This window comes from Thermobia domestica, chromosome 17 (assembly GCF_964235325.1).
Source record: "Thermobia domestica chromosome 17, izTheDome1.hap1.1, whole genome shotgun sequence".
NCBI lineage: Eukaryota > Metazoa > Arthropoda > Insecta > Zygentoma > Lepismatidae > Thermobia > Thermobia domestica.
Window position 1 is genome coordinate 178,060,098 of NC_137470.1, and position 14,058 is coordinate 178,074,155.

Genomic DNA, 14,058 nt, shown 5'->3' on the forward strand with positions numbered 1-14,058 from the left:
ATAACTAATTTAAGGGAACAGGTGTTCGAGAATTGAGTTCTTGTATTTGACAGCAATCAAGCAATTCCTGCTGGGATTTGTTTTACCATTTGCTTTAGCACTGTCCGTATGACCTTTAACTAATGTGACCTAAATATGATTTATGAATGCAGTGCAAGGTCAGCTTCGTAAATTTAACTACCAACATCATGAAGTCTGTTTCCAACGAGAAATATTTATTTTAAATAACATAACTATGACAGATTTTGCCGTCCCTCGAAAGTTGCCTCCCGTGCAAATACACATGTTTTACATATGGTACATATGGTATGTTTTACATGTGTAGTAAATTTTCTTAGACCCCACCACAAACAAAATAGGCCAGAAGTATAGATGGAGGTACGGCATGCTTCATATATTTAAGTGATATTATTATTGTTTGAAATGCCCGTTCTTCGCACGGGGAGACTAGGTGTATTGAAAATATGTGAATCCCGTTTCTCTCTTAGGATATGCATTTCAATAAAATTGTAATTATAAAACTCTACTGGCACGATGGGTAAGTGGTGGCACGTTTACTTCTGGTGCGTAGGGTCCCTGGTTCAATCCCCCACCCAAGATGGACAATATCGTGTTCGTGGGTTTTCTCCAGTTGCTTCCGTTTCCTCCCACACATTCGACAAATTACCAACAATAAATCATGAATCTCGTACTTACCAACAATGAATTTACTTCTGATACACGCAATCTTTGCCACGATTCTCCGGAAAATGGAGTCTACAAGAAATAATATATTAAAAAATATACAAGTCATTTCAATAAGGATTAAAAAAATAAAAATAAGTGAACATTGTAACACTGCAAGTAATCTTATTTTGTTTAGTATTTGGTCTAGGAATTAATTCGTGCGGGTGGACAGAAGATGGCGCAACGAACGGAGGGTCCCACAGTTCCGTGTATCCACACATGTGTTGCAAACCCCTGTCATCGCGTATTGTTCGTAGTATAGGGCAGTGGATTAAAGCGTCAACAACACCAGTTTGTAGTTAAGTGAACATGGCGCAATTTGTGCCTGATAAAGTGTTTTTGCGGGGTGTTCTGCTGCATTACTTTAACATGCAGAAAAGTGCGACTGAAAGTCATCGTATTTTGGTGGAAGTGTATGGTGACCATGCTCTAGCTGAGCGAACGTGTCAGAAGTGGTTTGCACGGTTTAGAAGTGGTGATTTCGGCTTGGCAGACCAAGAGCGAGCTGGACAGCCAAAATAATTTCAAGACGAAGAATTGACAGCATTGCTCGAGCAGGATTCGTGTCAAACGCAGGAACAACTTGCAGCAGCATTAGACGTTGATCAAACAACAGTCTCCAAACGCTTGAAAGCCATGGGAATGATTCAAAAGATGTCACATTGGGTTCCACATGAATTGAAAGACAGAGACGATGAAAGACGAAAAACCATTTGCGAATTGCTGCTTCAACGACAGAGCAGAAAGGGGTTTCTGCATCGAATTATTACGGGTGATGAGAAGTGGATCCATTACGAGAACCCTAAACGAAAAAAGGCCTGGGTGAAACCAGGTGAACCAGGTCCATCACAACCAAAACGAGATATTCACTGTGCAAAGGTTATGCTGTGCATATGGTGGGATATGAAAGGTGTGGTGTACTATGAGCTGCTGCAACCGGGTGAAACTATGAATGGAGAACGTTATCGACGACAATTAATGCGCTTGAAGCAAGCTCTGGCCAGAACACGACCAGAATGGGAGAACAAACATGATAAACTTATTGTTCAACATGATAACGCTCGCCCACATGTCGCAAAACCGGTCAAAACCTATTTAGAAAATGTCGGATGGGAAGTTTTACCCCACCCGCCGTATTCACCAGACGTTGCTCCTTCGGACTACTACTTGTTCGATTGCATGAACAACGATTTGATTGGACAGCGGTTTACTTCTTCAGAAGATATCGAAACATGGGTCTCTGACTGGATCGCTTCCAAGGATGAGGACTTCTTTCGCCACGGAATCCGTACATTGCCTGACAGATGGGCGAAAGTGGTGGCTAGCGATGGACAATATTTTTCTTAAGGTATTTATGTATTTTGTGTTTGTACTACAGCTTCAATGTGTGCGTACCAACCGCACGAATTAATTCCTAGACCAAATAGCTTAGTTCCCTTCAACGGGCAAGTTACTACCTATATATTTAATCTTAAGAAAATATCTCTACTATTACTTATGTTTGATTTTGAGGTAGGCCCTAGTAATAGTATTACAGTTTATAAACCAATTCATACAATGTGTAATATAAGAATCTTATGAAAACCAGGTTATGAAAGAAAAGACATAAACGAAAGAGAAAAAGAAGGAAACGAAAGGGAAAGAAAAGAAAAGATCTAAGAAAAAGGAAACACACTGTAAAAAATTTCATAGGTAAATTTACAAAAAAACGGTGGCAATCTGTTTGCCACACCTCTATGTAAATCAATTTACGCCTATAAAGTAAAATTACTAATATGAAATGGTGTAAAATTACATTTTTATCAATAAAAATATCATAATTTCTTATAAATTTACTGTAAATTTGTAAAAAGATCCAGCAAAGTTTGTAATTTAATCTAAGGAAATGTATATCAACTTTCAAAATGAACGGTAAATGATTTTACATTGATGTTTGGCAATTTCATTGCAAAAAATTTTTTCAGTGCATTGTGTTATATTACTTTGTAACGAGTCTGTGTTTTATTGAGTCATCTACTGACGTACTAATCAAATGAAAAGAGAAATTGAACTCGAAAATGTAGAAATAAATAATAATTGTACGTAAAATATTCCGACGAAAATAAAAAGTGCAAATATGATATACAGTAGCTATACACGGTGACCCAAAAGAACCTTCAAGATTTTAAAGGCTAATAAAACAAACAAACAAACAAAAAAAGGTGTTGCAGGTAAGAAATTTGCTTATTCAAAAATATAAAGTTGTATTGGAAACATGACTTTATTTGTATTTTTTTCAACGTTCAGACTGTTGTTCGGGCCTTCTCGATACACTACAAGTTAGTATTCTCATCAAGATTTTTTTTTATTACATGCAATAGAGAACTTTAAGCGAGAACCTATTTCCATAATAATCACATAACTGCTGTTTTTGAAAAATCATTTCGACTGCATTTCAGCTCAAAACAGCAAGCGGGTAAGGAGGGGAAGGGTGACCATTCATCGCCCATCCACTGACAGACTTACAGGAGATAAAGAAGTCTTTTGTGAGTATTATTGATATGTAATTTCGACATAGAAGAGAACACAGTAATTCAAATCAGGACAAAGTAATTACAAGGTGTTATCAATACCACTTTATATTTGTAAATAAACACGTTGGCGTGGGAGACCTGGGTTCCATTCCTGGCGGGGTCTCATGTGGTTCGGATTCTACGTTAATCAGTAGGTCTACGTCTCATATAGCCTCGCTGCTGGACGAGACGCTAAACTAAAAATCAACTCGAAAAGCACGTTTCTATCTGCAATACTTTTTGTTTTTTTGTTTTATTAGCCTTTAAAATGTTGAAGGTTTTATTGGGCCACCCTGTGTAACAATCGTTAGATTACTTTGACTGAACTGTATGATATGGGTGAGTGTAAATTCACATGCGTAGTTTTTGAGAAAATGGATTTTATTTTTAAGCGTACAAATTGATCCTGTATGATAACCTATTAAAATGGAACTGAAGTATATACTAATCAAGGGTTTAATTTTGATACTAACGAAATGGCAATACCCAATATGTTTGCTCAGTTTTGCTCAATTATAATATTGAATCGCAAGGAGATACACTAGGAAAAGAATTGTAGGTGGCGTACTTAAAAGGTAGGTTACATGCGTAATTCCGGTAGTTTTTGTACTTAACGTAACAACAAACATATAACTGAAAGCGCACGTTTTAAATATATTTTCTGCATAAGTGTTTAAACTGTACACACTTTCCATAGGAAATAATGTAGGCGGTCAGGATCTCACATACAAATGGACGTATATAACATACAGGTGACGAAGGTAACATATGTACATACATGTATGTAATATAAGGAAGACTGTTAGATATCAGACATCCTGCAACAGCATGGTGTAACATCTAAGGGCAGTGCCTATGTAGCATGCGGATAACGTATCCTCCGTACTGATTTCTGTAGTAAGCAAGAGAATTCCGTATATTTGTACAATACACAGCTGTCCGGAGAACGGATTTTTCTCAGTGTATGGAGTTTAATAAAATGAAGTGCTTGAGAGGAATATAATTATTACACTTTCCACGATTATGTCCTTTAGGGTAAGGGAAACAAATGATTAAGACAAGTGAATGATGATGGAAGTGCTGGTGGAATAAGAAAGTGGGAGGAAACGGGAGTACACCGAGAAAACCCACGGACAGATGTTGTATAACACAAACTTACTTGTCTGGGTATCGAACCAAGAATCCTAAGCACCAGAGGTAAGCGCTCTATCGCTGAGCCACCGTGTGTGTGTGATGCAAAGGTTCAAGAATATCGAGTGGCCCACCGCCTGTGAAATAAGATCTGTAATTCAATTCCTGACTGCAAGAACTGTGACATTGGCAGAAATTCATCGACAAATCTGTAGTCCAAACGCCACGAATAATAGCAAAGTTCGCAAGTGTTTAAGGAAGGGCAGGAGAATATTTGTGATGAACCAAGATCGTGCTCGCCCTCTGTAATCACCAAACACACGATTCACCATTTCCATGTTCTCAGAAAATTTTCCACAATTTTCACTTTCTGTTCTCTACAAAATTGCTTCGCAACGAAAGGTCTGTTTTTTTTTCCTGATATGAGAAATATTTCATGGGGACAGACCAGGGGCGTCATTTAGGGGGGGGCAGGGAGAGACAATTTCCCCCCTGAGTTTGAAGTTTATATAGATTTTATCAATATAATAGTAGAAATTTAGTGAAAAACGCGAAATTTTACTTATGTCAAGGGGTCTCCCCCCCAAGAAAAATCTGAAATGACGCTCCTGGGGCAGACTACTAAAAATGATACAAAAGCTAATCATGTTTCTTTTGTCTGTTTTTCATAAGTGAAAAGAGATAATGAAATGTAACTTACCACAATAAGAGATAATGCTATTCTACCCCCGAAATACGAATCAAAAGAATTTTCAATGTTGCCATCCATAAAAATTACAGTGTAGCCAGAATATGAATTACCTACAAATCTAGGTTAAGACAGCGACTAGAAAAATGAACTCAACGGTAATTGATGACTTACTATGTTGTCTTGGCTCCTTGTTAACTACTTTTTAAATAATATTTATATTAAGTTATTAAAATTACACTTTCTCTTTATTACAAAATTACTCTTTACACACATATAGTCCCGCGTAGCGCAGTTGCTAACGCTCACGTCTTTGGTGCGAGCGGTCCCGGGTTCAATTCCCGGCGTGGACACACAGTCGAAAAAGTGTAAAGGCATTTTCAGGCCAGCCATCTTTAGTGAGATTTCCCTGGATTGTTCTCATACATACCAAACAAATGTGGGAATGGTACCTAACATATAGGTCACAGACCACTTCCTTTCCTCGGATAGTGTGATCGCCCAGAGAGGTCGTCCTTCATACGAGGTGTATTCATAAAGTATCGAGCTTTATTTTTTCTCCGCGTAAACCAATGATGCGCGGAAGACTTTATTCAATCTGGATGTAAAGGGGACACGCATGCGCAGTCCTCATTTTTTCCCGCCCGCAGAAAGAGTCAGTCACTGGCAGTCGGCCAACAAATGAATGGTCGTCAGATTTCATTTTTTTTTTTTTTTTGTAAAATGACAGAAAAACTTGAGCAGTAATATTGCATCAAATTTTCCCAAAAGCTTGGTGATATCCAAACGGACATTATTCAATCGGATTGGTACATTCAATTTTGAACGAGAATTTGGGCATGAGGAGTGTGTCCGCGAAATTTGATTCAGGTTTTCATCTAGAAACACAACATTTCTGTCTGTCGTCAGGCTTCCTACTCACCCGATATGGCTCCGTGATACTTTTGGTTATTTCCCAAGCTGAAAGTGACACTAAAAGGGACTTGATTTGAGTCAAGAGAAGACATGATGTAGAATGTTACGACACGGTTACTCACCGTTCCTAAAACTGTGTTCCAGAAGTGTTTCCATCAATGGCGAGAGAGCTGGGAGAAGTGTGTGCATTACCAAGGAGACTAATTTGAAGGGGATTAGTGTTTCGGATTTCCTAATCAATACATGTAGTTTTGCCAACCAAACGGTAGACAGTTTTTGAACACACCTCGTACAACTGTAAAAGAGTTAAATATTTTCTCAAATATTACACAACCCTAACACTTACCCCCCTCCACATGGCCACAGATGCCGGAAGGCCAGAAATCTAATTTCTAATCCTAATCTTTACACACATATTATTCTCAAAATGTTATATCTTCTAAGTATGGCAGGAAAACTTCCTTAATCTACTAATTCTATACTAGAATTAGTATATTAGATAAGATTTTAACTTTGATTTAAGGTATAAAAACTTTAGTTTTTATCAATGCTACTTACCTCAAAAGCCGCCACTATCAACGTGAACAAAATGCCATGTTTCTGGGTTCATCTTCATTCGTATTACTATTTGATCTCTGCTATACCTTGAAAAAAAGCGAGAAAGAGCTAATAAGCACGTGTTTATTTCTCTGTTTACTTAAACGTTTGATCGACATGAGAAAAATAAACAAATAAAACCTAAGGACAATACAGTACAATACAATTTGAAGACATTTCTGAAGGCTATACAGGGTTGGATTCCCGGGGCTAGAAAAAGAAATATGTGGCCCCTGCTGACTTCACCTAATACATTTCTGTGAAAATACAATAGGAAAGTTAAGGGAATATGTTTCATATTTTTGGACGTATTTTATTTTATGATGATTGTATCTTCATGATTCTTTTGAGATAGCCAGTTGAAATTTTGTTCAGAGTAGAGGCCCAGGGCTATAGGCCCCCTAAGTTCCCCTTAATCCGGCCCTGAGGCTATAGTTTGTAATTGATCAATATTCTCAGACATACGAGCACTTTTAGGTCGGCTAGATCATTTTTTTTTCAACGCTGAGCCCACTGTTCGGAAATTCTCGATCCACTGCAAGTTAGTCTTACGTGGAATAGCAAACTTAAGCGAGCATTCGATTAATGCAATCTTTATCTACATGGAAAAACAATGGTTGATCTTGACTTTTTAGTTTAAAAAATTGCATTTTTTAAAAAAGTTTTCTCAAAACTAAATTTGTTTAACTAAAGCTCTTTTTGTATCATCTAATTCAATTGGGAATCTCTCACCCTGGTCTACCGTCCAATGCAATTATTAATAGGCGTGAGATTTTTATGCACATGCATATTTTGTTTGCTTATATGCGTCTCTGTTAAACTTGGTAGTGGTTTCTAACAACAATAATACAACTCGAATTTGAAGTTTTATAGTGCTTATAAATGAATATTTCAAAGGTTAGAACATACAGTATATTAGTGCACAATAGCATATTCAGCATATTCTATAAGTTGTATTTCAAATATATGTTTATAGCATACAGTAAATCCAGTTTTAGTTTGCATTTTCAATGAATTTAAGTGTCTATGCAGCCAAGGGCGCCGATTTCTCTGTAAATTTTGGGGGGGGGGCATTCAGATGCAGAAGGTATATATATGAAGATTTTAAGACAAATTGCGCTCCAATTATGCCAAATATTGTATACTCATAAATACAATAGGGGGCCCATATGAGCATTGGGGGGCCCGGGCCCCCTCGGCTCCCTAGGTGTCGGCGCCCTTGTATGCAGCAGGGTATCTTCTTGCGTGGGAGGATGGAAAAACGCCTGGTTTTGTGAAAACATGTAGAAAAGTGCGATTCGTACTATTTCGTGTAAAGCAGGGCCGGACCCCCCTCCCCTAAAACCTCGTAACTCAACATACATTTGAACACTTTCTCAATAAAACTATAATTGTGTAACAGGGAAATGATTGATATACTAGATGGCAGATGGCAGGGGCGAATCCAGAACCGACTTCTTGGGGGGGGCGGTGGTTTGTAATACTATTACTTAGAGCTACTTTTAAGAGCTCCAAACTCTGGTATGGGTTTTATTTATATATAAAATAAAAAAGTTTCCTCTTCTGGGGGGGGGGCGATCGCCCCGTTCGCCACCACTGGATCCCCCACTGGCAGATGGACTAGATGGCAGGACTGATATGGCAGGCAAGAAATGTACTAAATGGCAGGACTGATACGAACTTGCACTTCTTGCAGGTTTTGAGGCAATGGGGGTACACAGACACAATCCTTTACATAACTCCATAAAAAAAAAAGAAAGAGAAAAAGAGAGAGAAAAAAAAGAGAGAGAGAGAGAGAGAGAGAGAGAGAGTCACAGACCAAGTCATGCGACCTCGGGGCTGTGATATTCCAAAACTGACTAACTTCTTTCTTGTGAGGTCGCCATAATTCCTTAAAACTTATTCTTTAAAAACCCTTTAGGACTTAATTATCCAGATATTTTCTGGTTAAAAAAATACCCATATTTTTTATTGCTTGTTTGAATTGTTTGAATATAGAAGAATACATAATCCAAGTACTTCTTCATAAATGTTTTCCAGTGAGGGGGACCGCGGGGGAACAGCGTTACCCCACTTCCAATAAAATATGTATAGTATCAGACCGAAACTTTTGTCTGATCAGAAAAAAAAATTACGTAAGGAGGTAATTGGTAATTCAAAGCCTTGTCTAACTGCAATGATGTGAAAGAAAATCCCATCACCTTTATAAAGTTATGAACGCAGAGATTTTACATGACTAAGAGCCTTTTCTGAACAGTTTCTTTTTGAAAAAAGAAAAAAAGTCTCTAAAATGAAGGTTTCCTTTACTTTAATGAAATACGATATCAAATCATTACACAATGATGCGTTGCCGTGTTCTAAAACTTATCTTAGACAGTATGATGTGTTTACTTACTGACGATCTATTCAGGAGATTGGAGATTTTAGCAATGAAAGAACTAGAAAGTGTCCTTACTCCGAAATGAATCAATTAAAAGTCAATGATGTTAAAGGTTTGTATTGCTTTTTGCAGCAGAACAATATTGACTTTATCGAACATTTGATGTCACAATCTCCATAAGTTTCAGTTTCAATACATTTTAAGAAATATAGTATCTGAAACTTTAATATGGCCTTTAATTATTATTCTATATTATAAAAATGTACTGCGTAAAAAAGTCACATAAACATATTGCACAGCATATAGTATTACTACTTTCTTTTTGTGTTTACTTGAAACATAGTTTGCTCTTATGTGCCCTTTTTACATAGACCCCCTCAATTGTAAAAAAAAAAAAAAAAAAAAAAAACTTTTTCTTATTTTTTCCTCCAGAGAGATGTAAAATTGATCTTCTGATTTCAGTATTTGTTTTTCGATGGATTGGAAGTACAACGTAATTTCAGTGTGAAAAAAGGCTAATTTCTTTTGGTGTGATATGTACTGACCCACATAATTGCTAACCGCGAACTTGGCAACAGTATTGTGTAGAATGGAACATATATATGAAAGGGTTGTGTTGACTGGTAGCTAAATATGACAGAACACTGAACTCACATATAAAGTTTAAATTAATCCCTATGAAGTCAGAGATACGTGTACAAGCTGTTTTTTTTTTTTTTGTACCACATCTTCACCTATCGTATTCAAGTATTTTTCTACTACTATTTTTCTACTTCTACAAGTATTTTTCTACTATTTTTCTACAAACTAATGAGTAACTCACCTATTTTGGAAGAGGCAAACCATTTAGTGGAAGTTTTTTTCTTCTTTTCCAATCAAATCCATTTTATCTCAGCAGTTCACGAGTGTTTTTTTTTTTTAAATACTGTTCACTGACTTTTATAACATCACACTAAGAACTTCGTATAGTCTTTGAGACAACAATGATTCTTGAAAATTGTTAAAATAAGCAGAGAAAATGAAGATGTTCCTTTAACATGTACACTGTTAATATGTCACACATAATAAGCATTAAACATATATTTGTAAGCAGTTTTATACGTAAGTAGTATTGTTTCTACGTTTCTTCTTTCTTTTATTTTTTTAAAGCGCAAAAGCAAGCAATCTTAATATGTGCTTAAAATATTCCTGAATTTATCTGCAGAACAACAGCGAAAACAAATTATTATTGTTCTCCAAAATCAGCACCGACTTTCACTGCACACATAAACATATAAAACGGAGAACTAACTCACCAGGATTATCTACATTTTCGTCACCTTAGAATTGAAATGCCATTATTGTTATTTAAAAAAAATAAAAAAAAACTGAATTGCATCACTAAAGTCACAGTTATGACTTCAATACGTGCATATTCTAAAAATTAAAGACATGACTCGTCCGGTGATATTCACTACACTTAATATCTTCTTGGTAAGTCAGTTAGTCTGAATGAACTTAAGTTTACACAGAGTAAATAAAGTTTTTTTTTTTTTTTTTTTTTTTTTGCAATACACAAGACTAAACATCGTCGCACTTTTAATGATCTCACTGATTTATATTTAATGTATAACATTCCAAAGCAGTATTTAAGCTGGTTGAACACTTATGTTTAACCCATTTCTCTGCATAATGCATTATTGTATAAAAAAAAAGAAATGCATTTCTTTTCTGAAGACGCATAAAGTTAAATTACGGTTGATAATTTCGAGATAACGTTCTGTACTGTACATTACGTTTGAGAATCGCTGGACTCACTACACTTACATTGTTATTTAATTTGTTCTTTACACAGTAAGATTACTGGTACTGCTGAAATGTATTAAATTAACAACTTTGTAGCACTTTCAAGTTTACGTTAGCACAATCTACTTGAAAACAGAAGCACAGAACTTATTTTGATTTAATGCATATGTGTACTAACATTTGATATTATTACCAATGATTGTAATTTGATCACACGTTCGAATCAAGTTGTTACTGACCATATATAAAAAATTCAGTAATAAAAAAAAATCACTATTTTTTTTAAAAAAATGGATTGAACATGAATTGAAAAATCATTCCTTTCATTCACTTCTTCTTTACTGTTCAACTGATAGAAGTATTTATTTGAACAAGATCTTCTAATCCTTACGTGTAGCGAAATTTTATATTAGGACAGAAAACGGATAATAATCTGATTTGATTTCTGGAAATTTTGGGACAGCGGTTGACTTCAATTACCTTTAAGGCATCATGCTCGTTTAAAACCGCAGTGGTGAATCCTAAAGTGACATTTGCCATATCGGCTAAATGTAACACTTTCAACTTTGAACACTTCTGAACAATATCACAAAGCCCGGTACCAGTTACACAGTCACAAGCTTCTAAGTGAAAAACCACTAACTCCGGGCAGGTGCTCGCAATATTTTTTACAGAACGATCACTTAAGTGGCGGACGGTGTTCAGTCTTAAGCACTTAAGGGAACTCAACTTTGTGGACTTGAAAAACGAGTTCAGTTCGCTTGACATAGGTTGGGCCAAATTTGAAAGGCACAGATAATTAAGGCAAAGTTCTGCGATATTTGTGAGAGTTAGCTTCGTCAGGTCGTGACACCCGGATAACTGCAACCTTCGTAACTGATTGCAGTCTTTTAGATTACGAAATGCGGCGTCAGATAACAGAGATGCATTTAACTCCAATGTTTTCAGAATATTCTTCTTTTGTCTTATTATATAACGAACATCTTCATCAAACAAGTTCCCAAAATCCGCCAAACGCAAAGCATTCAAATACGGACAACAAGACACTATCTTCTTAATGGATCTGCGAAACACATTCGTATCAATTGTAAATGCTCCTCGGAGGCGTAGTTCTCGTAAATTGTGGAAGTAATGCATATCTTGAATATTTTCGTTTGTAAGGAAAACCGAATCCAAGTCTAAAATCCCTAGTTCTGGATTGTTGACCGCAATGTCAAAGAATATGAGAGGTGGAATCGGTGACCCATGTATGTTACTAAGAAACAAGCGTTTCAGGTTCTTGCAGGCCTTGGACGCCACAGCCAGAATATCACTAGCATTTGTGACATTATGAATATACAGACCTTCCATATTGTATAAACTTGAAATAGTTTCGCTCGCGTTAGGACAAGGAGAGTTACCGACGATTACCTCGAGGTTTTTCATAAATTTGTTACTCTCATTTACCACGGATTTCCAATAACTGCAAACTTGTGGCACTTTCAAATACAGGTCTTGGTGAGGCAACTTAGAAAATATTATACCAAGAATTTCCTCAGGAAGGTCATTTATCTGCATAGATGGGTTAGTAGGTTCCATTTGTGTTGTAGATGTGGACGCCACTGGTTCTTCTTTAGTACTCACATTCGCGTTTTGAATAGCTCTACGGTCGGGGGCTCTTCTTTTCATTGTTTTTGAATTTTTCTAAACCGAACAATGATAGAACAGTTGGTGCTGCACTGAGGAAGTGAATACACCACACCCAAATGTAATAGCTCAAATTCATTAATCCATCAATGTCTTGCTGTATTTCCAACACTTCGCCAATTCTGAACTAGCACTCATTTGTCCTCAGAAAGACTTCGCACGACTGACAAACACACTCTAATACAGTACTTGCAACTCACAGAACCGGAAGCAGCATTGCCAATGTTCTAAACAGAAATTATCATGCCACCAGGCAAAACTAATGCTATCGTATTTCAATGCAGTAGCAACTCTATCCTGTACTCTAAAGAGTGATTCAATATTTATTTTTAAAATGAATTTTTTTTTTTAATGAAATGTGCAATAGGGTAGACCGAAAAAAAGTCAATTTTTTCAAGTCGTAATATCGTGGAAAAGTTGCGATTTGGAGAGACTAAAAAGGGGTAAAAAAAAAAGAAAGAAAATCGGTTTATATCTTCCGGTTGCTCATGTGATCTAAAACAGTAGTTCTCAAAGTGGGGTCCGTGGAACCTGACCAGGGAGTCCGCGACATCTAAAAATTGAAATGCCTTGTAATAAAATGGAACTCATAGCTGTTATACAAGAAGTATTTTTTCAGTTACTAGAAAGAAAGCAATTAGAAATTATACCTATGTTTGTAAATTGAAATATTTTTCTACTTTCCTAAGTTTCTGCCATAAAACTAGTCAACCGTTATATAGGACTATTTCAAGTAAGAGAAATTTCTTCTTTGTTAGGACATTTTTTTTTTCAGAAAGCAGTTGTACATTAAGAGTCCCTATCACTGCGAAATTAAAATACCGCTAATTTTTCAGTAATTATGTGATATCTTCAAATAGATAAAAGATAATCGAAAAGTGGATCAAGACCTCCCTAGACGATGTTATTTTGCACGAGGTACAGTTATCACGAGTCACCTAGTACCTTTCCGTTTGCAGTTATTTAGAAACGCGAAAATAAATGCCGATTTTCTAAATGTCTGGAAATCGAAAGCAGATAAATGAGTCATGATAACGATATTTCACGCAGAATAATATTGTCTAGAGAGGTCTTGTTCCACTTTTCGATTATTTTTTATCTATTTGAAGATATCACATAATTACTGTAAAATTAGCGGTATTTTAATTTCGCAGTGATGAGTCCTCTTAACTGCATGACGCCTCAAAATTTAATGGATTTCATCTTCAAGTGGCGGAAAGCTCCTACTATTACCACCAATTCCGGATTTTTTTTTAAAAAAAAATAAGTAAATGTTGATAATTCCTTTGCTTATAAACATCAAGCCTCCCCCCAATTTTGGGATTTCTAAAAAGACAATGAGAAACTCCTCCCAAAAATGTTCTTAGATCCGCCACTGCGAGTAACTCCTGAATCAAATTGCGTGTTGTTAATGTAAAATTGTCTTGGAAGATAGATCGCAACAGGAAAATAAGGACGTTGCTTTGATTCAATCAATTTGTGAAAAGACAAAACATATCAAAATGACATACAAGTGGATTTGCTTCTTCTTTTTCTTTTTTTCTTTTTTTTTTTTTTTTTTCAAGAAAAGATTGATTTCCAGTCTTGAAAGTTACTAC

At 36.1% G+C, this 14,058-nt stretch overlaps 1 protein-coding gene and 1 long non-coding RNA gene across 2 annotated transcripts; both read right to left on the bottom strand.

Annotated features, from left to right (window-relative positions):
* Window positions 1-696: 696 nt before the first annotated feature.
* LOC145674516 (uncharacterized) lies at window positions 697-10,519 on the bottom strand. Its single transcript, XR_014128962.1, has 3 exons — window positions 9,813-10,519; window positions 6,571-6,656; window positions 697-756 (listed from the first exon to the last, which is right to left on the bottom strand). It is a non-coding gene; the product is annotated as an uncharacterized LOC145674516 (long non-coding RNA).
* Window positions 10,520-11,161: 642 nt separating this feature from the next.
* Window positions 11,162-12,442, bottom strand: LOC145674251 (uncharacterized). The gene has a single exon (XM_081744086.1). The coding sequence runs from the start codon at window positions 12,440-12,442 to the stop codon at window positions 11,162-11,164; it is 1,281 nt and encodes a 426-aa protein (XP_081600212.1).
* Between the last annotated feature and the right edge of the window lie 1,616 nt (window positions 12,443-14,058).